Here is a 26,705-nt window from a genome sequence, read left to right on the forward strand (position 1 = left end):
AGAACAAGGTTTTTATCAGACTGGGTGCTTTTAAGTATGAAGTTTGTCATTACAGAGCCAGTGAATTACCTACTTGCCCAGACTATATCTAGTCTACTTTAGAGGTTCATTCCATCAAAGACCACCCAGACTAGAAAGGCACACCACATCAAATGCCCTCAGGTGCAACAGCCACCTTATAATCTGTCAGTATCTTCTCTTAAGGCCTTAACCCTGCACCCTGTCTTTAACAATCCAAGGTAACCCCATGAAATAACTGATAGTTTCAGATAACGGTAAGTATCCCATAACAAAATGAAAAGAGTTGAAAAATCTCTGCAAGATGACAGATCCTGACAACTGATTAACAGCTGCACCAGACTCTTTTAGTTAAGAGTGCTATTTGAGGGCTCCATGAAGCCAGTCTGTATACTTCATTGAGCATCCTGATGGGACAAAGTGGAAAAGATGCTGTAAGACTCAAGTTATCTTGGTGCTTCTCCCCTCTCATTCCAAATAAGCCATGGTCATGACTGTTCAAATGATTTTCCAGAAGTCCTAGAAATGGTTGAGGAATCTAAACCTGATGATAGCCCCTAGCAGGGGGAAACAACATACTGCATAGAAACTAGCCATTTCGGAGCCAAATAGCAAAAGCTAGGTTTTGCTGTGAGGATCTTATCACCTATCCAAATTTAGCAATTTATAAAGAAAAACAGCAGCATAATCTGTTACTGGTATGCTATAGCCAATACAGTGGTCTACAGCAATATGTTAATCCCATTGGGTTCTCCCTATAGTTTTATGAAATTATCACAGGAATTTAGGTGATAGCAAATGGTCATAAGGTGAGTTTTATTTCTCCTCTGAATGAGAGGAATCTCTCTGCTTTTGTACAAAATTAATGCTTAAATTATTCACTTCCTAACCAGTCATCAACACTACATGTTGCTTTGCAGCTAGGAGCTAGGTTCACAGATAAGAACCACAAGCCCAGGTGTTTCTATAAGGTGCTTATGGCCAACGTTTTAGCTCTACTGATATTCATAGTCCTGCATCTTGTTAACTACTTGCTATCATATGAATGTAAAACTTCTAAGGCTCTAAATAGTTTGTTATAAAATCTTATAAAACTTCCACTTCTGCTACTGGGCACACAGTTTATGAACTTAACGTCAAACCAGGGCTGAACCAGGCTGAAGACACCTTCTTTCCCAAACTAGCTTCCTGAACTTCAGAATGTGTTTCAAATCCAAGTAATCTAGTAGTTCTTAATGCCATTGATCCTGTAGATAATTTAGATAGTTTCAAAGATTCTCAGAAATAAAGAAAAACAATCTGAATCTAATGAATAAATTTGACTGGTTTTAATTTTGCCTTTTTTTTTTTAATTTGGATCACTGTATTTAATTTGAAACATCTTGAATGAGCAGTTCCAGACTGGTGTTTGAAATCCTCTTTACAGAATAATAATGTATCTTAAACTGGCACTTACAGGCCTGGATTAGAGCTCATCTACATTTCTAAATCCAGTTTCTTGTTATCTTTAAAGTGTGTGTTTGGAACCATTCCTGATTTTGTAATGAAGACCATACAGAGCGATAATGTAAAAGCAGAAAAGATGAGAAGAGTTAGAAAGTATTAAGTCAGAGCTCAGGAAAAAAAAAATCCAGACTTTTTTTTTTTTTGGCTGGCAATGTTATATAAAGATTTCAGAACAAATAATACTTAAAAAGCCTACTCTAAATTTCAGTGCATCTATCTTAACGTCTCAGAATTCTGTAAGTTTTGGGAAACATTTTAGACAGACAACCTACAATGGTAGTGTAATTTCAGTCAAAATTTATCACTGCTCTTATTTCAAGTTAGTTAATTAATGTCTTAGAGTTATACATTTTCAATAGAGTGTTTCACTTACATTCCACTCCACTGTGATAGCAAAACTTTGTACTGTTGTAGAATACAAAAACTGTGTGCCTTTTAACAGAAAAGTTAACTTTTGTCAGAAGGTTGTAACATCTCGTACATTTATTTACTGGCATCTTTTTTAAAAAGTAGCACAGCTTCTATCATTTATTATTTGTTATGAATGACATCAAGAATGGCTTCTTCTGAATTAAAAGAAAACTTGGAGGTTGGTAATTTGACTACTTGGAGAATAGTTCAATTTCTTTTCTTAAAAGTGACCAAGGATAAAATCCTAAGCAGCCAAATTATTATTAGGAGCTATCTTTTACTTTTTCCTAGTATAATGTAATAAAGTGGTTTTAGTTATTAGGTAGTTTAGGTTGAGTGGAAAATGGTGTGAATTTTGACTAGATTGTGGGGGGAGAAGGGGGGAGATACCTTAAATCTCCAAAAGATGGAAAAAGAATGAGATACAGATTGTAATCAGGGTCATTATCTCTGTTCTCATTCCAGATTGTATGATAAGTGACTTAAATATCTACATAGGGGCTTTGCCAGTGGAAAATAGCCACAGGAGTATTCACTTCTACATAATTAGTAACTGAGGAGTATAATACATCTGGAATGTATTAAAATGGCATTTTCAGAATGTAGTTCTCTCTTGACCACAAGGTTGCTTTGCTAATTGTCTAAAAGCATTTTGAACAGAGATAGTAGCATTACAGATTAGAGCTTGGTAGGTTAATCCATTTATGCTTTTGCAGTTTTAGAGTTACAATGAATTTTGGAAAAGTGTCTACTCTAGGAAATTAATATTTATGAGAGAGGAAATAAATCTCTTTCTTACATTACAGGCCAGCAAAAGTTTGCATTTTATGCTGAATGTTCAGGTGCCTATCTCTGGTTACTTTGTTCAAAGTTTCAGTTGCATTTAGTCATAAAATATCAGTGAAGTAAACTTTTGACTTTGATCTGCCTTTCGGGTTATAGCTCAGAATTTCCCAGTGATAACAAATTTGATTGAGCATGAGGAAGAGAATTAAGCCAAGTTCTCCAGCAAATCAAATTTAAGATGAAAAAAAAAAATATGCAAAGTACGTTTTGTCTTTGTTAAGGTTGAGGAGATGTTTTTGACAAGAGGCTTGAAATCTCTCCTTCCCAATGTACTAAGAAGAGTAATTCGATACAACAGACTCAGTATTCGTACTACTTCTGGAATGGCAGAAGGTAAGCAAACCTAACAGCTCTAAATGCAAACGTGACTCCATTTTAGATTCATAGCTATGTGTTTTCTTTTCTTGTTTGTGAATGAATGTAGGAACATCGAAAGCACAGAAGTAAAACAGAAGAAAATGTTATATTGACTTACCTTCTTAACTTGCTTTGAAATCACATTGTAAGCACCTGACAATTATTAAATCATAAAGGTGCATCAGAGAAAATGTGTTGTCCTGCCTGTGTAAAGTACATGGACTTTGTTTTCAATGTTTGCATTGCATCCCACAGTTCCTAGCTGTGTCATTTAGAAATTACAGATGCAGAAAACACTTGAAAAATATTTATCCAAATCTGGCTTTTCTTGTATATGTTATTATCACGTTTGTAAGGTGATACTCATGTTCTTCACAGAGATCTTGCTTTACTTAGGGCGTTGGCTACACTTTGGGGAAGAAATAGAGCTGTAAAGTTTCAGAAGTGTGTTTCTACTTCATTTATTGCAGAAGTTGGAAATTACTGACTCAACAAGATTGGGAATCATAAGGTGGAGGGGAAAAGTAGTTCTATACTTGGAAGCACACTGGAAAATTTATTTCTGTCTTGCCTCTCATAGCTGAGAGAAGCAGAGCAGGCTGTGTCATTGTTCTGATCAACTTCAAAATGTTACAACGTAATCAAAATACTGTGGCAGCTGTCTGATCAACAAAGATGTGTGTAGTAGCATTTCTATAATGTAAGGATATTAAGAGTAGTTTTAAGGATAGTAAGTCTTGAAATTATTATTTTCTTTTCCATCACTACATTAATGGAAAAATACTAATGGAAAACATATTATTGTGTTAATAATCTGCAGCATATCCCAAACGTATTTTTAACTGCATGTATTACTGCAGTACTTTTGAACATTATTTTAAAGTATTGTTTGCATACAAAACAAGTTCAGACTTGTAGCCATGAGCATGCAGCTGTGTTATGCAAAGACTGAAAAAAATAAGGGTAATTGGAATTTCTCAGAAATCTTGAAGTTATCTTATGATGTTGGGGGACATACAAGTAAAATAATTATATCTTACTGTCCTCATTGTCATTCACTGTAGAAGTTAAAAGCTCTTTCTAATCTTCTGTGAACTGGGACATGACTGTTGAATTAATGCATTGGCTGATCATCATGCCTAGCTTCACTAACACTGCTTGTGAGTATATTCATGATGATGGATACATAGTGCAATTACATACTTAAAAAGACACGGGAAGGGGAAAGTATCTTTTCCTCTATAATGAAAGTAAGGATAGAAGGAGAGCTATTGGGAGGAGTAATAAGGTTGTTAAAGAGTAATAATGAAGCTTTCTGAGTTTACAGAAAACCTGAAAGTTAGCTGCAGATTCAGTCTGTCAGCTGTGACTAGTATTTTAAATTCAGCGTTGTCTGAGCGGAATGCTCCGATTTAAACTGTAATTTTAAGAATTCATGAATATCACCAGCAAAGTAAAAAGTGCCTGTGGATCTCACATGGATGGCAAGGGATGAAGTTGAGGGGTAATTTAATGTAGTATTTTATTCAGTGGTAAATTTAATATGTTTATTTTAACACAAACGTATTTCTGTCTTTAGCAAGAAACTGTTTCTGTATTTAGCAACTTTTTTCTAGCAATAAAATGAATTTCTGTGCTGAGTATTCCCCACAGAGCAGTTTGTGGGCACATTTGGTATGCAAATACATGCTTACCTCAGCCTTTGCTTTGCATTTTTCCATCAGGAATAGAAACTTATCTTTTGGCTTTTCTGTTAGTTTTGGTCAAGACTAAGATTTAGCTGATTTTGTACAACCTTTTGAGGCAGGTCATTGATTCTATTAAATGACTGCCTCTTGGGTGACAGACTACTGTAGTATTTGAGAAATTAAGATGTTCTATGAAGCCTTTTACTCCTGTCTCATGTCAGACATGGCAATAACTTTTCAAGACAGTATTGATACAGGAACTGTAAATTGGTGGGTTTCTGCACCACAGACTAGTTGTACTTCAAATTTCCTCTGCATTTGAACAGTTGGCATCTACATGCAGGAAAATTAAAATGTCATTGCTATTAAGTGCTACTGTTTAGAAAATAAATTTTTGCTAAGTAAATTAGTATGTGTTTTCTTCATAAATACTGCAAAATGGTAATGTCTTTTGAAGCTATCACATGGTAACAGTCAAAAGCCTTTTAAATCACAGTTAATTCCAAGTGAAGAAGGTGTAACAGTTCTGTTCATTCTAGGCTTTTAATTAGAAATATTAGAAATTACTGCAATTTGGTGTGACAGACGAGAGTTTATTCCTGAGCTGTAATTATCTCTGTTAAATTGCAGCTCACAGTAGAATTCCTTGGGCAACAAACTCTAAAGAATGTACTACGTAATATACCTGTAGTTTCCTGTTGGACTGGCCACAATTTATAGCTTGACATTAAACAAAAAAATAATTAATTTTTTTTTTTTAAATTTTAAAAAAGGTGTAAGTGTGGTATGCAATAGCCGTTTTTTTGTTTTTTGTTTTTTTTTTGGCTCTGTACTAACATTTGCAAAGTAAAGCATATGCCTATAGAATACCAATTTCCCAGGTTAGGTAATAAATTATATTTACATGTAAATTTATACAAATGTTTATTAAAGTAATTATGCTGTCTTCATATTCTAGTACTACCCATGCCTGTCAACTATTTTAGCTGTGAAGGTCTTTACATACAGAGTACCTCTAGTTACAATTTTTAAAACGTTTCCAAAAGTTGTTCAATATAATTAACGAGTTCTTAATCCAAAATTTCCTTCAGGTAGTTTATAATATTTTGATATTACAGACCCTCTAAAGAAATACAGAAAAATCACCGTTTCACAAACAAAACCTGAATCATTCCTACCTTCCAAATTTCAGGCTATAAACAGGCCAATGTTGTGATTTTGCACAAGTCCTTGGCTGATGACTTTGAGAAGTTTTGCCATGCAAATGATGGACCTCTGCCACTGCTGTACAGAAGTAAACCAGGTGACTGGAAATGCCCTTCTCTGAGTAGTGATTCTGATATCAGGTAACTACAGACAAACTCTGCTTGTCAAAGTTCTACAGTGAATAATAGTGGAGATTAGGAAGGTTTCAGAGAACAGTCTGCTTATGCTGATGTTAATTTTGAACAAGTTTCTTTTTCTTGGAATTACACCTTTGAATTAAAACTATCATGGTATAACAGCCTGATCATCTTGTTCTTGAGAAGCATGTTACAATAACTCAGTATTGCATGTATTTCTCTAATGCAAAAGGTAATTTTGGTGCCATTTCTAAATATTTTGCAGTCTGAGACAGCAGAATTAAATAATAGGGTTTTACCTCTGTTGTACATTTAATTATAATGCAAGTATGGTTACTGCATGATATTTGTAGATTCTTTGAAATTTGAAAGATGTACTCCTGTGGTAAACACTAAAAGCAAGACTTAAAACAGCTCCCTGATTTTTGAAACCCTGCAACAAGATATGTGTAAGGGACATTGACCTACAAAACCTAAAACATACTAAAAATCTAGTGTTTTCTGGGCTTGTGTTTTTGCAAAATAAGGTGTTCTGGGTAGGGGTTGCATGTGTTTGTTTCATTGCTAGAAAGACAAGAAAAGGATCAATTAGGCTGTATCTTGTGGTTTGACACTGAGTAAATATAAATTCAAACAATTCATCTTGTTTAAAAAATGAATTATTATAAAGCTGTGACAACAACTTATTTCACTAGAACTGACTGCCTGCAATACAGAATGTATGAGCATGGAACTTGTACTGGATCACTGAAAAGCCTAAAGGAGTATTCTCAACAACTTAAGGATATGGTGACTTTCTATATAGGCTGCAGCTTCTCTTTCGAAAAAGCATTCCAAAATGCTGGCATTCCCGTAAGAAATGTTGAGCAAAAATGTAATGTAAGCATGTATAAGGTAAGCATATGCACTCATGCATGTTGTCATAACTTTGCCTTTGAATATTTGTCTGTATTCACAGCATGTGCATATGCCTATTGCTCAAAATCTCATCCACCAGCACCTCCATGTCCTTTTCTGCAGGGGTGCTTTCAATTTCATCATCCCCCAGCCTATATTGACATCTATGATTGCCCTCAAGCTACCTCTCCAGCCTGTCCAGGTCCCTCTGGATGACATCCTGTCCTTCAGACTTACCAACCACACCACTCAGCTTGGTAGCATCTGCAGATTTGCTGAGGGTGCACTCAAACTGGCTGCCCATATCATTAGTGAAGATATTGAACAGCTCTGGTCCCAATACAGACCTTTGAGAGGCACCACTTACCACACTGAGCTTGTTTATCTTGTGTACCCCGTGCCCTTGTGTGTCTTGTTTATGTTCGAATGCAACTTAGATATCAGGCATGATGTTCTAAAAAGCCAGACTGCTTTATGTCTGAATAAAACAGGTGCTTCAATGTCCCAGTTAGTGAGGATGACGACTTCCATAAAATTTTTCTAGAGGCACATAAGATTTTGTATGTGTAGAAGAGCTATGTTACTTCTTTAGAGGTGGTACTGGCAGCAGCAGGAATTCCTGACCCATGCATGTTACAGAGCACTAGCTCCCCTCAGTTCAAACACAGTGAGCAGATTCAGACCAGTTAGATTTATTTCTGTGTGATACTTCTGATTAGTTTTTTCCCTTTCTGTATAGGGAGTGTACCATTGTTTTCTAACAATATCGAGAATATACTGACTTCACCAAATGTATGCTATATCTACTGAAGCAAGAAATGCATAACTTGGAAAACTTTTGTGATCTGTGTGAAGAAGCTCAAGTGTAGAATGCCTCACTCCTGCAGTGCTGGATCTTACAAAAATCAAAAAATAAATTAATAAAATACTTCGAAAGGATTTAAAATACATGCTACAATGCAGCCTATCTAAACTCAACTACAGCACAAAGTTTTAGACTAATTTCTTCTAATACTTTATAAGCATTATTCAGTGTTATTGCTAACACCTTGGGTTCTTTTAAACTGCCAGACAGATGTGCCTTGCTATACAATTTCTACCTTTTGCTGCAACTTAGTAGTCACAATGAGACCTATTCCTGAAAGCAAGTTGGGAGCAGCTGTACTAGCAACATCTGAGTTAAAAGAAGCCCATGGAGCACCAATTCACATAGGTGACCCTGGTTAGTGTGTTATTTTTTAACTTTACATCCTTTGTAATGGTCACAAACCTGAAAAGGGGGAGTGGAGGTGGGGCAGGGGTTTAGAATTAAAAAGAAGGTTTTGAATGAGCTGAACACAGAATTCTTGGATGAAACCTAGCTGTCTTCTGTAGATAAGTTAGATGGCAGGGGTGGTTTTGGTAAGAAAGTGCAATCATATTTTTCACAAATGTTTCATTTATATGTGAGTACTTTCTTGTTGTCAGAGAAAGTGACAGGGTAGCAATGATTGACAGCATGAGGAGATGTCTGTTAAGACACAAAATGCATCCACACATACAACTGTAAAAGGAAGTACTGCATTATCTCTAAAAATACTAAAATAGGATGCATTAAACATAGCACTTAAGACAGAATAAATGAAACCCAGCTCAAGTAAATATATGCCTATTCTTTGTGGGGAAAAAAAAAAACAAACCCAAAAATACCCCAGGAATCTGTTTGGGAAGGAGCAAAACCAAACAAACACCTGTGAGATGAAGATAGATTGCAATTTGCAACTAAAAAAACAATAATAAAAGCCAAAAATCAAAACAAACGACAAAACTTTCCTTCTGCTGAGAGAAATTTGTCAATCAGTAGTCTCATAAGCCACATGCACAGAAAGATCACATGGAAGAGCATGGAAGGAGATTAACATTACAGCCCAGTAATATACTTGGTCTGAATGCATGAATCTGAGGAAATGGTAATAAGTCATTACCTTCATAGATTCATAGAATGGTTTAGGTTGGAAGGGACCTTAAAGATTGTCTAGTTCCAAGCCCCCTGCCATGGTCACCATTGTGACCAGGTCTCCATTCTCCTTTTGGAGAGGCCCCACATCTTCCCTAGCTGCCTTTTTTTGTCCCTGATGTACCATTTTGAGTAGATCAACAGGATGATTGGGCAAATATCTCCACTTTTTTTTTTTTTTACATAAAAGATGAATTATTACATATACAGACCATATACATTAATTCTAGAAGAGACTGTGGTATGTTAAAGCATCTGAAGAACTTAAAACCAAGGGAAGAGAGCAAGTGCTTAGAATGACCCAGAGTATTGCAAGTAGGTGTTTTAATAAAGCAAAACACAATTTTTGAAAGCTGGATAAGAGTGAGATGTACTTATCTAACCCAGAGAGGTAAATGAGTGGTTGCTTATTTCTCTGAAGCTGAAGAATGTAAGAAGGTAAAGCGCTAGCAAACATGTCCTGGAAAGAGCCCATTTTGCATTGCAGTAGTTTTCCTGTTTGCCAGTGTTATGAATACAATTCTACTCTTGATAGATTTATAATATCTTGGAGACTCAGCATGCATGTCTAGCTTCCCTTTTGTTGCAGAAAGAAAGTGAATACATTTTTATTGAAAATCAGTTTACTGATACTGATGTACAAAAAGGGAAAAACAAGTCAGCTCAGGTTGTAGAGACATGCACTCAAAGGTAAACTAAATATGCTATTTCAGTGGCATTATTGCAATCTTAGTTCAGTGTCACTGAATACTGTTTAGGATCCACACACCACCACCCCACACATGCTTTGCAGTATTAGCTATTAATTGGAATCTCACATGATTTCATTTTTTATCAATTCCAGGTCTGCTCGGAATACAAGAACTTTCCAAACCAAACTATGGAGATCCAGTTTGCCTCCACCCTGGTGATATTCCAGTGTTTTGGGCCTGTGGAGTAACAGGAGTAGAAGCAGTCATCAACTGCAGTATTTATTATGTTTGGAGACTCTTTTTAAATTATAATTATCCTTCATTCTCTTTTTCTCTCTTTATTTTTTTAATGTGGACTGAATGAGTTTGCTGATGAGCAGGCTTGATTTTAGGGTGAGCTATAAAATACCCCAAACAAACAACAACAAATATTCTGAAATACAGGTCTACCTTAAAGGAAGTTTTTACTGAAGTTTCATCACTTTTTTGAATATTTTAAAGGCAGAAACATAAAGCCATGGCAGCATCAAAGCATCTTTTAAAATCATTTCTAAAACCTAGAAGCTTGAAGGCATTAATTTCTAAGCTTCTTCCTTTAAAAATATTAATTTATATTACATTGCAGTAAAACGATAGTAAAGGGGGGAGGGGGGGGGGGAAGAGAGAGGAAAAGGCCAAAAAAAAAAAAAAAAAAACAAGCTAGCAGCTTTACAAAATGTTGTCAAGAGCTAGCAAACTGATTGACCTGGAAATGGGTTCATAATTGTCCCATGAAGAGTTTCAGGTTTTGGGGTTTTGATCTGAAATGAAGTGAATGTGACACACTTTACATAAACACTTTCTTCTCTGCACAGAACTGTCCTGCATTTTATCCAGACACTTGTAAAAGGCACGAGCACAAAGAGCAAGGACACACATCTAAACTGTAGTGACAGCCTGCTCTATATCACTAGTGTGGAATGAAATCTCATATTTTAGTTCTTACTAAAAAAGAACCTTAATAATCACAGGTGGTATAATTGTGAGAGCCTTGGGAGGTCATCTGCTTCATCCTTTTCTCCTTGCAGGACCTGCTACTTCCTTGTGGTTCCTTACAGATGTTTATACTGCTCTCAACATCTGCTGTAAATATGTTTAGTACTAGGAGCAGAGAGTTTTTCATTTCTTACATGCAATCTCTTTTCTCCAGTCCCAAATCAAAGATGAAAATCACGCTCTTTCCTGTGCTCTCCAGCAGATCAATTCATTTTTCTCATGTATCATGCAGGGAAAGGAGAGGAAAAATTGCAAGTCTCTCTTCAATCAGCTGCCCAAAGCAGCTCTCTGTCCTGCCCTTACCTGTAACCAGTTTTTACTTTTGTTCCTTTCTCCATTTTCTGCATTAAACCCAGTTGTCATTAATACATTTCAGGAACTTTTGGACATTTTCTATCTTGCTGTGCTCCTTTCTCAGCTAGGTATATAAAATTTTGCCATACCACCAGTACCTATACTTCAGATGAATCTGCTAGCTTCTCACAAAAAATGTTATCTGCTCACATGGTTTGGTGAGATATGTTAAACCTCAACAATCATGGTCTCCAACTGCTTTTAAAGTACTAGCCATAGACTCACAACAAATCTAGCGCAGACTAAGTACATATGGACTTGCTAAAGAAATATCTCCTCCCTTTTCACAATCCTAACAAAGTAAAGCTTTGCTGTTTTGGTATACCAGTTGTGATTTCTCCAACAACATATCAGTTTTGCCAAATCCATTATAATCTAGTTTAGGAAGCTACTGTGCTGCCAGGTCTATATGAGTCTATTGTTCACCAGGGTTTTAGGTGCTACTCAGATTCCATTTGCTAAAGCTTGTTGATCACCTTTTGCCGTTATTCCTTGCCAGTTTATAGGTCTCCTGTCCAGGTTGGCAAGATACTGTGCAGAGATGCTAGCCTCCAATTTTTTTAATCTGATAAAGGACTACTCCTAGTGAACAGGCAGCACTTGATATAATTTTGTTGTATTGTTACAAGGCTATTCAAAGGCACAGTATAGCTTCCAGCAGCACTCGAGAAATCAGAAAATTATTTTAATGTTACAGACACAATATCACCAGCTCAGCATGCAGACTTAAACATTAACCTGTTGTTATGTCAATACACTAGTTTCTTTATGCATGTCAAACTCATTTTTCAGACTTGACAATTCCTGATAGACTTCCTTAGCAGGTGCCAGTGTTCAGTTCCTAAGTTGCCTCAAGTTTATACCGAAATGATATTGTACATAAACTGGATCTCAACTACCCATGTGAGCTTTTTTTAAAGTGAGAACATTTCTTTCTCAAAGTTCATTAGTTGCTGCAATGTAACTTAAAATACTACCTGTTTTTATGATACAAGTATCGTTCGGCAGGGACTCTGTGTTGTTAAATAGCTTTTTGCAATTTTATCATTCTCATATTTCAGCATATTGCAATAAGGACATGTTTAATTGAATTTTTTTCACCCATTTTAGGACCTCCATTAGCTTTTACTCACTCTCCTGGCTGTATGTTCATTACCGACCTAAAGAACGACGATGCCACAGTCAAGTCTTCAACAGAGGTCCCACAAGTCCACTGCATTTCTGAAAATCCTCTGCATTATAGCATTGTGTCAGCAGAAGCAGCCCAAAAGATAAAGACTCTAGAGACCCTAATTGGAATAGATCCAGGTAAAAGCAGAAACCCTCTCCTCTTAGGGGACTTATTGTAAGGTAGATATGACCTACCCTGCTTTTTCAGATATTCATGAAGTTCAAGAACACTGGAAGAATCTAAAGGCAAGTTTAAGATTTTTAATAATTGTTGTGGAATACAGCAAGTTACTGTAACTAGTTCTTCACTTTTCTATCACCATGCTTCATACCAGAGTCTGCTCAAAACCGTTCAGCCTTATGGGTAATGGAATATCTGAACTTGATGGCTATATGCTCTTAGAGTACAGAGCAGCATCAATGTTTGCAGCAGGCTGGAGAGTCCACAAAGAACTGTGACTGAATAAAACTGAAAATGCTGTGTAAAATACAGGGCACCCCAGCATGCTGGCAACAGCTACATAGGTGTTCACAGCTAAGTAAATAGCACATTTCTTTCAGTGTATTTATGGCTATGGTACTCCTATCAGAAAATTCTAGTAGTTGCATGTCCTTTTCAAACATCCTTCTCTGATGGGTGTAATTACATCAGGTTCTGCTGAAATACTCATCCCTGAGCTGTTGTGTGATGACCAAAGTCACCTGATCACCACAGAAGGTTGGGTGGCAGGGCTGCATGTGTACCCAAGGAAGATGAGAATGAAATAAAGGCAAACTGAACAGTGCAGCCATTCTTAAAATACACCCTTAGTCCCCTCTGTCTGCTGTAAATTCTGATCTCGTTTCCCATAAATTTTCTGGAATCCTCTGTAGGTAGTGGTGGAAGACAGCTTACACCCAGCTCTCCCAATCTCTGGGTTTGGGCTGTGTGCATTTGTTTTGGTTTGTTTATTTTTACTCACAAGGCCTCTCCTTTTCCCACTCTCTGGAGTTCAGCTTGGCACAATGCCATGCTCTGCAGAAATACAGGACCTAACTTAGGAGCTAGTTCGTTTCATTACAGTTAGTTCATATTATTACCGTACTTTACTTCAGTTAACGTATCCCACTTCTCAGAGGCTAATATTCCCTGCTTCTCTTACTTAAGTTTTGTTCAGAACTTTTTTCTGTGTCTTTATATTGTTTGTATGTTATATGTAGGAGAAATAGAGGAAGAAATGGCAAAGGCGAAATTTAAGAGAAAAAGAGGAAAATGTTGGGGGAAGGTGAGAAAGATGAAGATGTGAGCTAGAAAACAATAGTGAGAATTTACCTCTCTATCAGCCAGTGAACATTGGCACATAATGCTGGTATTCGTGGTTTTCAGGAGTGCTAGCAGATTGAAAGGACTGTGCTGTGGACTTGTGTTTCCAAATGCCAAGGAAAAGAGAGTGGATAGGAAGTGTCTGAAAGTGAAAGACATACACAGATAACACAGTGCTGCATCTTTAGGGCCTGATCCATGAGAAGGAACATCTGTTAATATTCACCTGTTCCTTAAGGTTGGGTAACATGGTTTCCTGCTACCTGAAATGTAACATCTTTTAGCAGTCACTGGGATACCACTGTATTAACTGAGTTTATCAAGTCTCTTGGTAACTTACAACATCTCTAAAACTTCACTTCTGTGGTTAATAATTTCTTTGGGAAGAAACAGAAACAAAGGACCATCTTACTCATCTGAAGCCTGCATCAAAACTTCTGTAAGATTTGGGATGCTTGAATTACAGTCTAGCTTCGGTAGATGGACATGGATTAGCATGACTGTCATTACAGAACAGAAGGCCAAAGAAAAGGAAACAACATGCAATAAGTTCTTAGAAAATACCTAGAAGTGCTAGGTGTAAGACTTTTCAAAACACAGTTAACTGAAATTCTTAACCTGGAAGTATAGCCCCTTATCTTCATTACTCACATCCTACACCCTACTAGGTTTCCTGAGGAAATTACCCCGATTCCTGCCTCTTTTTTTTTTCCCCCCCAATAATGCGTTTTATGACATTAAAGTATGCAGGTTCACACGCTCATCAGTTTCAAAAGGAGAATACATTAAACTGTACTGCTCTCTTTAAAACCACTTCTATAGGAGACCGAGGTATAATTCATCTGCTTCGCCAGGACGAGCTGCTGAAGGCTTGCCTGTCCATGTCTCACGCTCGGTCAGTGCTGATAACAACTGGATTTCCTACCCACTTCACTCATGAACCGCCGGAAGAGAACGACGGGCCCCCGGGAGCCCTCGCGATTGCAGCTATGTTGCAGGCCTTGGAGAAAGAGGTTGCCATAGTAACAGACCAGAGAGCCATGAATCTGAATAAAAAGATTATCGAAGAAGCTGTTCAAATAGGTAAGACACAGTTTTTAACTTGCCAGTTTGAGCCAGGGTTTGCTTCAGATAATCTCACTGTCACTTAGTACAGGATTTTTTTTTTTTTGTCTGGAGAGTGAACCAGAGTTCATCCTCTAAGCTCTGATCAGCTTTACTACGATGACATTCTGTTAAACCCAGCTAGCTTCAATGCTTACATGGCTGGGTTCTGATTCTGGATTAACTGTTTGTGAAAAAATCTGGATGTCTGGAGGGTTTTTGTTGTTGTTTTTTTAAGTTTCTCAAGCACATATCAAGAAGAAAGGAACACAGTATCTGAATTGCATTTTGTTTCCCTGTAGGAGTCCTGAAGAAATCCATCCCTCTATTGAGTTATCAAAGGGAAAGTGCTGATTCAGCTTTAACATTTTTGTGTGAGAATGGGAATCCTGGAAAACCTAGGTATGTGTATTCAATTCTTGATAAAGGTTCACACCTCTGCTGTGTAAAGTTATAATAAAAATAATGACCATCATCTAAGAAGGTATAATGATTGCAAGTAAATCCTTCAGACTTGGAATGAACAAAACAAACTTGGAAGCCAGACATTGGTATTGGAGCACACTGAGTACAGAATTTCTGGAGCCCAAAAAGGAAAAATGATACTTTGTATTTCAATAGCTCTGTTCCTTTGAAAATTTTCTGGACACAGATATACACATGCAATATAAATCTATCATTTTACCTATTTTTAAATCAGTGAGAAAATTATAAAGGGGAAGTACTACGTCAGAATTAGTAAAGGAAACAGGAAAAGAATTTTGGAGGGTGTTCACTTTCTAGAGCTTTGACTCAAACCTGCCAATTGGAGAATCTGATTGGATTTAATAAAATGTGCTTGCAGTAATGTGAAAGTGATCATCCTATTGTCTTTAGGAAAAAGTACATGCATGCGCTTGTCAATATTCATTTGAGCTGCTTGTGTATGCATTCCTGAATATACAGAGTTGGGAAAAATTCAGAGCCATACAAAGTGTGTGATTAGGGTCAATGCACTGGAGAATCTGCTAACTAGCTGCACCTATGTTTCATTACCTAGCAGGCAACTTACTTTTCCTTTAAGTAGGCATAAATTGTTCATTCTTACTGACCTTTCCATGTAAAGCATTTTCATGTCATAGTTGCTTTCAATCTGTTCTGTTTACTAAAATGTTCTTTCCTCCTGGTATTTGCTTCATCAACTTACTCAGTTCACATTTCTTTCCCCAGGTCAGTGGAAAGAATGCTGTAATAATATGCGTGATACTGTCATAATTTTTTATGTATGGTTTTAAACCAAATTTGTATCATTTTAAAAATGTATTTTGTAGCTGTGCAAAACAGAATTAAACCGGTTTCTATTTCAATTTATCCCACAGAACCAAGAAGCTAAAATAAGTAGTAATTTAAAGCAGACAACTAACCTGGCTTAAGGTCTCTGGAGTCACTGCAGATACCTGCCCACAAAAACATGAAGTAATTCAGTAAAACTGGAGAAACAGAAACAAAATAATTCTAGCATAAAGTACTGCATACTAAAATTCTTCCTAAAACACAGGGCACCTGCAGTACATCTGTCACCTTTCATAACTAGCAAAACATTCACAGGCATAGAACCCAAACCCCACAAATCTAAAACTCCCCAACTAGAAATAAATGAACATTTGCCAAACAATGTACTTTAAGCAGAGACTATACATGCACTGACAAGGATTTAGGTTATCATTAATTTGCCACTTTTTAGTTTTCATTGAAAACACAGAGACTGACGTCTTACCTAATATTAAGTATTTTAACATGAAAGAGAGCAAGGCCTGGTGGCTGGCGCAAAGGACTGATGGCTACAAGGATCTCAGGAACTTACCCGTTTCTTAGTGGTAAACATAGAAAGAGGCAATTGCACTAAAGGTGTAAAGAAACTGACTAAATTTTGAAATAGACTGTAGAAAACTACATTCAGAAATAACAAAGCAGTATCCAAGTTTTACTTTCAGTCCCAAATGTCAAAAAGTAGGACCAAGCACAACAGGAGAAGCAGCCAACAGAAGAGTTTGTAAAGTGAGAATCACAGCTGTGACTCTTCTTTTCTGTTTTACAACTTGTCTCTGACCAGATTTGATCACCTGGTAGCAATAGAGCGTGCTGGGATGGCTGCTGATGGCAATTATTACAATGCCAGGAAAGTTAACATTAAACATCTCGTTGATCCCATAGATGAATTATTTTTAGCTGCACAAACCATTCCAGGAGTTGCAACAACAGGTATGTGTGTGTTTGTGTCACATTCTCAGAAGCAATGGAAGCACAGAACAGGAACTCTTACTGGAAGTGAAAGGAAGAGGAGGCAGGTGCTGAATAATTGCTTGCAGGCTACAGCTGTCTGTTTTGGTTGAATTTAAAGAGACCGTGGCTGAATAAAAATTACAAGTTTCTATTAAAAGGTTCTCACAGATGGAAAAAAGTGAAGAAGTTGATTTCAAAGATCAAGATACTATCTATTTAAAGATAAAAAAGCAAGCCCAGATGTGGGTAGTATCTGTACATCAGCGTGCATACGTAAACTTCTCTAAGTGTGGGTTTTGACACTGACTTTATTCTGCATTTTATGTGTGAAAGACAGCACAGAAAGCAAATGACTGTTGAATTTCCATTCACTATTCCTATTATTCCATTCATGTTATCCATTACATATTAAAATACTGTAGCTATTTTTATGATTGTTACATCTTTGCTAAAACAGCAGTCTGGATAGAATCTTAGTTGATCTTGTCTTTTAGCAGTACCTTCTCTTAAAATGGGGTTGCATGTTTGCATCTATTGTAATAGTTGCTTCTCCAACTAAATATACAGTAATAATCTTTAAAGGAGTACACTGTCCTTCCTGACAAAACTACATTAGCTTTGACAGATACATCTAATAAGAATGCTTTTAGCAACACAGTGCTCCTCTCTTGTATTTATAGTCTTTTTTTTTTTCCTGAAAACTTAATTGTATCATCTGGTTTTGAAAAAATATATCAAAATCAAGGTGTATATATAAAGTGTTTTACAACATCCTTGCATAATTAAATGCCTCCTGCTGCACTGTGTTGCCCAAAATACAGTTGGGAGATAATATAATTCATACATATATTAGAAACAAAATTAGAAATGTGTCACAAAATTAGAAATAAGTACCCATAGCAGGCTGATTTCAGTCACATGAAAAGTTATCTGCTGAGCTGTTGTTTTTATTTCTTCTAGTGCTGTGCACTCACTCCACAAAAGATGTTACTGAAACCACATGCTGGGGTTTTTTTGGCCGTCATACAATTGACATAGCTAGATGCTATTTATATGGAAGCTAATGAAAAGCTTTCCAAAGCAATGCATAAAAAAATGTGGTCACACTTGTTGTGCTTTCTACAGATGCTTTTTAGCACAGAAAACTGACCTTTCCTGCATTTTTCGTGAAAGTAGTTTCAGGAACCAGTGCAGTCAGTGAAAACTTGCATGGAGAATACAACAGAACTATTTTTCCTCTTCCTGGAAAGCACTCAGGCCTTTAGGAGAGAAGGATTCATCTTGTCTATTTTCAGACATCTATATTTGAAATGTCTGCCTTGGGGTGAGATGACTTGAATGTTTGAAAGGTCTGTTTCTCTCTGCTGACTTCAAAAGAGCTGTAGCTGACTGGCTGGTGTGTGGACGGCTGTGTTTTGTCAGGTGACGCTCACGGTGGAAATCTACAGTGAAATGTAGTCCTCTGCCAATGTGTAGAGAAAGAAGAAAACAGATGGTACAGGAAAATTTTCAGTGAGGTGTTCTTTTCTTCCCAGTGTAATACTAACAGGATCCATCCACAGCAGTAGATCTATTAATTGCATAACCAGAACATCAACAAAGACAAGGAAAAGCAAAGCAAAGCTGATAGGGAAAAAAAAAACAAACCCAAAACAACTAAGCAAGGGTTAGTATCTTTTAGTTAAATAAACTGTTGATGATCTTCAAAGGACAAGAATTAATTTTAGCCTTTTAAAATAATATTAAGAGCAAAATTTTGGATTTTGAATATCAGAAAACTCAAAATGCTGCATGGATTGTTACAGTAGAGTAGCGACCACCATATTTTTGTATGATGAGAGAGACATTGTGGTTGTCATTACCTATTTGAAAGGTGCTACCAAAAAACAGGTTTTAGAAAGCACCATTAAGTACCAATACCTAAATAAATATGAACAGATTATTAAGAAAAAAGGTTAGCTTTTCCATGGTAAATCTTTTTATGTCAGTTTTATGTCAGTTACACTCTCTTTGACTATATAAACCTCAGGAGTTAAATAAATAATTGATGCTGAGAAATAACTTTCAATGTCACTTAAGGAAGAAATTTGCTACAGGCTTACATGAGATGTTTATGCAGTTACTAAAAAGTGTTAGATTTATCAATTTAGAGGGTTGAACTGTAAATTATAAATACTGTAATTTTTCTCCTGTAGTACACGCTATGCATTAAAGCACAGTCACATTTCAAACTGAGATACAGTATGTTGCAGTGAGGACTTGAAGCTCTTTGCTATTCTGTTTCACAGAGATTGACTAGGATTTTTCTATAAAGTCTTTAAACAGATTTAGACTAACAGGTGAGAAAAAACAAGGCCTTACCCCCTGAATAAATGAGCACATTAAACAAAAAAGGGAAAAAAACCAAAGGAAAAAACCTTCATAAATTATTAGAAAAAAATTAAAATTTGATAGTACATAGGGTTGGGCTCTTTGTAAATGGTGACACAATGATAGTGGTCTGTATGAAACAACCAGTACACTAAGTCCTACTTCTGACAAAGTGCTTATGTATATTTTTGCTTATCTTTCTGCAGTAACTGCTAATTTTAATCTCTCTTGTTAATTAAAGCTTTTAGCAAAACAAAGTTTTCTATGCTTGCTTTATTATAGAATCACAGGATAATTTCTCATGTTTATTTCTTTTGTGTCTTCTTTCTCTATTTCTGCTAATGTAATTATGATCATGCATTATATACAACACTCATTTAAAGCCTTCTGTAAGCAAAGTCTTCTGTCTTAATTCTGTCTGCAGTTCACAAGCCCTTGATAATTTGATTTCTTTGACTGCACCAATACAGCATATATTGCATATATACACCTACAAGTTGACACGTGATAGGTGATGCTTTCAGCTATTTCATTCACAGTCTTCTGGTTCTAGACACTTTTGATGAAAAAGTGGATCTATGAACTGTTACAGCATCAAGGGAAGACACTGGATGCTTCCTAAATGAATTGTTAGTTATATGTTGGGCTCGCACTAATTTGCATTCACACTAATTTGAACTTTTTCTCTTTTAATAAAGGTGTTGGAGATGGAGGAAATGAATTAGGAATGGGCAAAGTAAAAGATGCTGTAAAGAAGCACATAAAAAATGGAGATGTTATAGCTTGTGATGTTGAAGCTGATTTTACTATTGTAGCTGGTAAGGAATTTTTGCGGGGGGGTAGGAGCACTGTTGATGTTTGAAAATAGAACTGACAAGAAAATATTTGTCTTTCCAACATATTGGCCCTTTCTTTGTATGAGCAAGCAAACAGATCTATCTCTGGACTGCATCAAATTTTCTGCATAGTTAAGCAACTACAGCTCCAGCAGGAATGTCAGAAAACTGAAGATGTGTTGTGAAGGAAGTGCATTTAATTGGAAATAGTAGGGCAAATCCCAAATATCTGTGGAATATCACATCTTAAATACAGTAACAAGGAAGACTGCAGAATAGATATATGTGGGAATGCACATACAAATTTTCAGTATAATAGAAGTTGCATGCTATAGTTAAAATTCTCTTCCACCAAAACATCTTAACCAGCACAAAACAAAATTTGCAGTGAGTGAGAGTGTGGTGAAAATTAAATATATGGCTATATGTACCTATGATGGCTGCTTGGGCAATTTGGTGATTTTTTTTTTCTTCGAAAGCAACTGACCCTGCAAAGCAAAGTGAGGTGGAAGTTTGGACATGTTTAAGTGTAGAATCCTATATGCACTAAAACAACTTCAGAATTTTTGAAAAATGTTGCTATTTTGTGTCTCTGGAAAAGGTATCAGGCAGCAGAGATAGATACCTTCTCAGAGCAAGTTTCAGTTCTAACAATCTCCAATACAATCTTGACAAGCTGTCAAACCAGAACGTGGACTGATCTGATAACAGCATACAGAAAATTTAAGGATATGGACTACATTAGATTGCTGGGGGGGCGGGGGGGTGGAGTGGTGTTATATGGTGCTTACATCAAGGACACTCATCAGGATAATTAGTTTCACCATGGCTTCATATCTTCTAAAACAGCTGAACTCTTTAATACATCGTCATTTGTGGCTAAAAAGGGATTCTCTAGAATGGAACAGCATTCCTTTATATAAGATCTGACAACAGTTTACCTGGTTTACAATACTTTTTTGACATTTCTTGCCTCTGTGTGTTTAAAAGCAAAAGACAATGGGCTGTAACACAGCTCTCAGTTCATGGACTTCATATTAAGCCAAGCTGAACTGTGTTATAGAAGATGCCCACTGAAGTTTTTGTTTTGTTGGAAAGAAAAGCCACAAACTAAGCTAGATGAAAACTTGCAGAAATACTTCTGAAAACACTATAGTATGTGAAGCAATTCTGTAGTTCTGAAACAAATATTCCAAAGTCATATCAATAGTTAATTCATATCCACATTCCATTTCACCATAAATACTTGAGACTCAGTTGTACATGCCCAATGACACATGCAGGTTAGGAATCTTTGCAGTAACTTTTGTTGTTGGGGGTTTTTTTGTTTGTTTTGTTTGTTGTTTTTTTTACAATTTGATTTCATGGTGATGTTCTTTTTCAGGAGTCTCTAACTGGGGAGGCTATGCCATTGCTTGTGCTCTGTATATCCTCAACACTTGTGAAATACATGACCGCTATCTGAGGAAAGCTGTTGGATTTCCACAGTTATCTAAGAGGACAGTCTGGCTTTCAGCACTTCCCTCAGTTGACAAGGTAAACTCCATAGGGCTAAGGAATTGAAGGAGTTTGTTCATGACATGCAGGTGGAATCAGCTGCCAACTGCTAAATCCTGCCCAGTCCACTTCTTTGGGTAACTTTTGGGAATCCCTGGGGAACGAGCAGTCACACCGTACTTAAAATTTGCTGGAAAGGATTCAAGACAGATTGAACATAAAAATCCTCAAAAATTAACATATTCGTGCACTGTGACCTCAAGCACAAGATAGCACTACAGTCTTACAGACAATGCAAAAACCCCTTGTGATACAGGGATTAAAATTCCCTGGTCAATTCCATAACATCCTTCATGATTTCATAAATCTCTACTGTAGCCTCCTTTGGGTGTCTCTCTTCCAAAATGAAAAGTCACAGTCCTAATACAGAAACCACTCTGTATTTCTGATCTTTCCACCTTTTCTAGTTATGTTAGAACCTTCTTGTAATTAGTTTTGATTGTTCCAAAAATGAAAATTGGAGAAAGACTTGCAGATGAATACTTTTAAATGTGTTTTGACTAATGCAGCTCTGAACAGTGTGATATTCTGGGAATGCAAAGGTTTCAGACTGAGGAAAAGTAAAATAACTGAGAGGGGTGAGAAATGACTGTGATCTGTGCTCATCCTGCTAAGCATGTGGCTCTATTTTTAACTTGGCAGTGTTTAAAAAAAAAAAAAAAGCTCAACAATCAAGTAAGGTCTATTCCATATTTGTAATAACTTAGGGACTTCAGTATTATTGGCAGAGTACCTCTACAGAGGTACAAAACCATTAAGTTTGTGAATTCCAAGAACACTAAGCAAAATGTAATCTGTCTACCATAGATACTGCTCACAAGAGTGGAGCATTTCCCCTGAGAGTACATTCTGCATGAAACTCCAACTATCTCTTTAAGAGATATTTTAGAGTAAGTTGTACTTTCGGTTTTTTCATTCTTTCCATTTTAATTTTTTATCTGATTGTCATAAACCTGAAACTGATTCCAGCATTTCACAGAGCCATATAGCCACTTATCCTTTGATTTAACAAAACATATGCACCTTTCAGTGCAATATTTCCCAAAAATAGATTAATTGTATCTAACGTATTGGGTTTCCCCTTTAAATTAATATATCCTAAAACTACTATGATCAAAATTCTCAGTAATGAGATACTATAATTAAATGCGATAGTCTGTACAGGAAATCTTCCTTGTTTTTATTTTATGAAGCTACACAGCTGGGAATATCAATAATGATCCAGTAATGGGCTACTGAAAGTGCAATACTAAAATCTATTGAGATAAAATTAATGGAAACAGTTTTAGGGAAGAGCGAAGGTTACAAAACATCTGACAAGACAATATGATATCTTTAATTACAACCCACACAACAGTGCAGAAGATTGAACACATTAGTATCCACACACTCCATTAGTATGAAAAGATTCAGACCATTTATATTTATATGGCTACTTTAGGCCCAACCCAGCTCTTTTTATGTGATAATAATTACCCCAGTAAGACAAAGAGCACCACCACATGTACCCACCTTGGTGTTTATATCTCTCTGTAACTGGAAAGGAGAGATTTGAAGGAGTGCCCAAGCACCAGACAGCTGTCTTATAATGTGTTTCATTCTTCTTCCACAAAAAGGTATTTCTCCCATTAAAACTGTAGATCATAAGTACCACAGGAAGACTTCCCCTAAAACACAAAAGTTATGTCTCTGCAGCCTCATGGTCAAGCATTGTCAGGATTGCACTGCAAGAAACCTCAGAACTGTGGAGCTATCCATTCCCACTGATACTGAGATTGTTCTAAGTGCATGGACTAGTCTGCGCATGCATGCTGCTAGGAGACACTGCAAAGCATTCACTGCTTGTTGAGAACTTGATGAGCAAGAAACAATTTGATCTAACCAATTTTTACTCACCTTTCAGTTGTGGAATTGAATTATAATTATGTTGGTTAATACACTGTTGGTTTGATTTTTTTCAGATGTTCATGGTACTTTTATACTGAAGTGACTGTAGGGAAATATAGTAATTCATACATATTCAAACATAGTTTGTACTAAACATCCTACTGTCAACTCGGCATTTCACAGAATCAACCAGGTTGGAAAAGACCTCAGAGATCATCCAAGTCCATTTCCTTGCATCCATTTTAATTACCAGGCAGTTTTTCTTCTATTGAACTCTTTATGAATGGAAAGAAATTATCTGTATAGTATTTGTTTTGAATTTATGACCCATAAGAATATGAATTTCTTTATGAATGAGCAATACATAAAGATGTGACATATGTTTTAGTATTCTTTATTAGCTTTATCATTCATAGGGAGATTTTTTCCATTAATAAAGTGCAAATTGACATATTCTCTTTCTATTAACTTGTTTTTCTGGTTACCAAATTCCTACATTAATTAGTAAAGAAATACTGCGAGCAAATTGCAGCACTTTACAGCTAAGGATGTGTTTTGGACAATAGAGTGTGTTCCTTACAAATGGAAACAATAGTATTTGCTGATAGAATATGATTTCTCAGGCAGTTACATAGTATTAAATGAGCAAGACTTTTTCCCACATGTAAGCAGATCAGAGAGTTCTAACATGTAAATATGTAGGAAAACATTCAAATTAGAAATTACATTTTATGCATCCAGCTCAGGTGTCTCTTCTGTGGCTGGAAATATCTAATTTACCACCCTAGAAATAGATACTTAGTGCTAAGAAAAACCTCTCCCATGCAGAAAGCTCAGGTGCTTGTATTTGCATTCATATATATATATATATGGGCATTCACATGACATAAGGTGATGTAGGTTTATAATTTTAGAAACTATGAAGCAACACTTTTTTTATTCTACTGATGTATTCAGGTAATTGCCTTAATAGGTGTATCATTGCTGTGTTGCTACATGGTGTCAAGACTGACACAATGTAATCAGGCATAGTTTTTCTTTAACAGAAATCCAGTGCCTCATTTAATTTTGTTTCACCGAACTACATGACCAGGAAATGTAATACAAATCTTTATAAAGTGCATTCAAGAAAGCAGGTTACCAAATTATACTAAATTCTCTGCTAATTTACTGTGAAAAGTATCCTTTAATTCCTTCCAAAATGATCATATTTTGGCCATGTACTGGATTATGTAAGATGCAACCATAATGTGTCTTAATTTAGATCTAAAGATATTGTATTGTTTAGGAATCTTCCTAGAAAAAAAGTCTCTAACATTTAATAAGAGAATATCAGACATTTTAACTTTGTAATTTTTTCATCATTAATTTCTGTCCAGGAGATAAAGGATTTTGTTAGGAATATCAAACAAGAACTATTTAAACCTATAGAAATATTTGTTAAGGATCTCACACAAATGGAAATGGAACAGTAGACCAAAGGCCAGAAAAGGCATTCCTAGCAAAGAATGGGAAGAAGAGATAGTGCAACACTATTTTAAAGTCTTATGCAGATTACCATGCAGTTGAGGCAAGAGGAACCTAAGCCATGAGCAGGCTTTTTATGTTACTAAATTTTTATTAACAGAACTAGAGAAATAAATTATCTTTATAGCAAATACTAAGACAGTAGGACTTCTATTGTGTACATTAATGTCAGATGAAAAGTAATGCACTTTATGGTAGACATATGCCCAACTGAAACTAGGTCTTCTAATTTCACCATTCATAGAAGCAGTGTTTCTTCAAAGATGATTTTATCCCAACTTTTCACTTCACAATGCTAACTGCCCATAGCTCACGGACAAGGATTCCCTCTGTGTACTTTAACAGATCAACTTGAAACATGCTTTTCTATATACTTACATTACTGTTGAGCAAGAATATGACTGTTATAAACACAAAATTGAGTTGTAGGTCAAAACAAAAGTACATTCTGTTTCAAAGAACACGAAGAAGAACAGTTTCAGGGTTTTCTTTCTTCCCCATCCCTTTCCTAAGCAACCAGAATCAATAGGGGATAGAAGAAAAGAAAAAAAAGGCATGCAGAGATCACAAAAAATGTAGGAAATGAAAGTGATTGTGCAGCCTGTTCAGGTACTCTCTGTAACCAAGTTTCCTCGTGTATCCTCTTTCCCTTCTGTTCTTTTTCTTTAAAAATGTATCTGCAGCCAGCTGGGGAAATGACAGGTAATGTTTTGAGATTCTTTGGGTGGAAGTTCTTCTGATTCTGATTTCTGTAACATAGGAACTTGAAACTATGCAAAAAAAAAAAAAAAGATTCATCTTTCTGAATTGACACTGATGTGCTGTTTGGAGAATTGTGGAGAATATAATATATTCAGTAATTAAGCAGCAGTTAAGAATATAAGCCTTTGACTCAGACTAGGGGAAAAGGGTATCATCAAATTACTATCAAAATAAACACCAAGGATGTGGTCAATCTCTCCTAGAATTAAAACAACAACAAAACACTCGATGAATCCTTTTTTCTGATTCAGGATTTTAATTATGTTCTATTTCTTTGGGTTTTAAGGAAGAAAAACTTCTGAAAACACTTGTGAGGCATGGGGTCCGCAGTGGAAAAACTGCCAGCCTGGAGATGGAAGTGGATGGGCTGCCCTTCTACAACACCCACTCACTTGTGATTGAAAAGCTGCTGCAAGAAGTGCAGCAGTGACCAGCTCTAATGATTTATCTATCAAGAGTCATTCCCATGTTTTGCCCTTATCCCTTTGGTTCTCACAAGATATAAAAGATCAGAAAATGTGACTTTTCACCTCTAGTGTCTTGGCTGCACAAAACCATTCATTTTTACCCTTACAAGATCTCTGTGAAGCGAGAAGGGGATATCATCATGGTGCTCTTGTCTGCCTTTCTTTTCTGTAATTTTATAATGGATGGTAAATGATATTATATACTAAGAGGTGATCTGTTTTTTTACAAAGAAAGCTTCTGATAAAATGAAATATTGCTGCATTGCTGTTCCTGTTTTGCTAACCTTATAATGGTAACAGGAAGTAACTCTTGTAGC

General features: G+C 36.2%; 1 protein-coding gene across 1 annotated transcript; it reads left to right on the forward strand.

The window, feature by feature from the left end:
- Positions 1-3,011: 3,011 nt before the first annotated feature.
- Positions 3,012-26,441, forward strand: DGLUCY (D-glutamate cyclase). Its single transcript, XM_054400419.1, has 12 exons — positions 3,012-3,114; positions 6,019-6,172; positions 6,865-7,063; positions 8,138-8,288; positions 9,907-10,029; positions 12,254-12,451; positions 14,439-14,699; positions 15,023-15,122; positions 16,813-16,961; positions 20,051-20,170; positions 21,573-21,724; positions 26,208-26,441. The coding sequence occupies exons 1-12, from the start codon at positions 3,012-3,014 to the stop codon at positions 26,349-26,351; spliced, it is 1,854 nt and encodes a 617-aa protein (XP_054256394.1). The 3' UTR covers positions 26,352-26,441.
- Positions 26,442-26,705: the final 264 nt, after the last annotated feature.

This window comes from Indicator indicator, chromosome 4 (assembly GCF_027791375.1).
Source record: "Indicator indicator isolate 239-I01 chromosome 4, UM_Iind_1.1, whole genome shotgun sequence".
Classification (NCBI taxonomy): domain Eukaryota; kingdom Metazoa; phylum Chordata; class Aves; order Piciformes; family Indicatoridae; genus Indicator; species Indicator indicator.

Bases quoted from the DNA above. Each gene is read 5' to 3' on its own strand.
- DGLUCY (XM_054400419.1), top strand. From the start codon at position 3,012: ATGTTTTTGACAAGAGGCTTGAAATCTCTCCTTCCCAATGTACTAAGA. The intron at 7,064-8,137 runs GTAAGCATATGC...TTAAACTGCCAG, and splicing joins GTAATGTAAGCATGTATAAG to ACAGATGTGCCTTGCTATAC. The intron at 15,123-16,812 runs GTATGTGTATTC...GTCTCTGACCAG, and splicing joins GGGAATCCTGGAAAACCTAG to ATTTGATCACCTGGTAGCAA.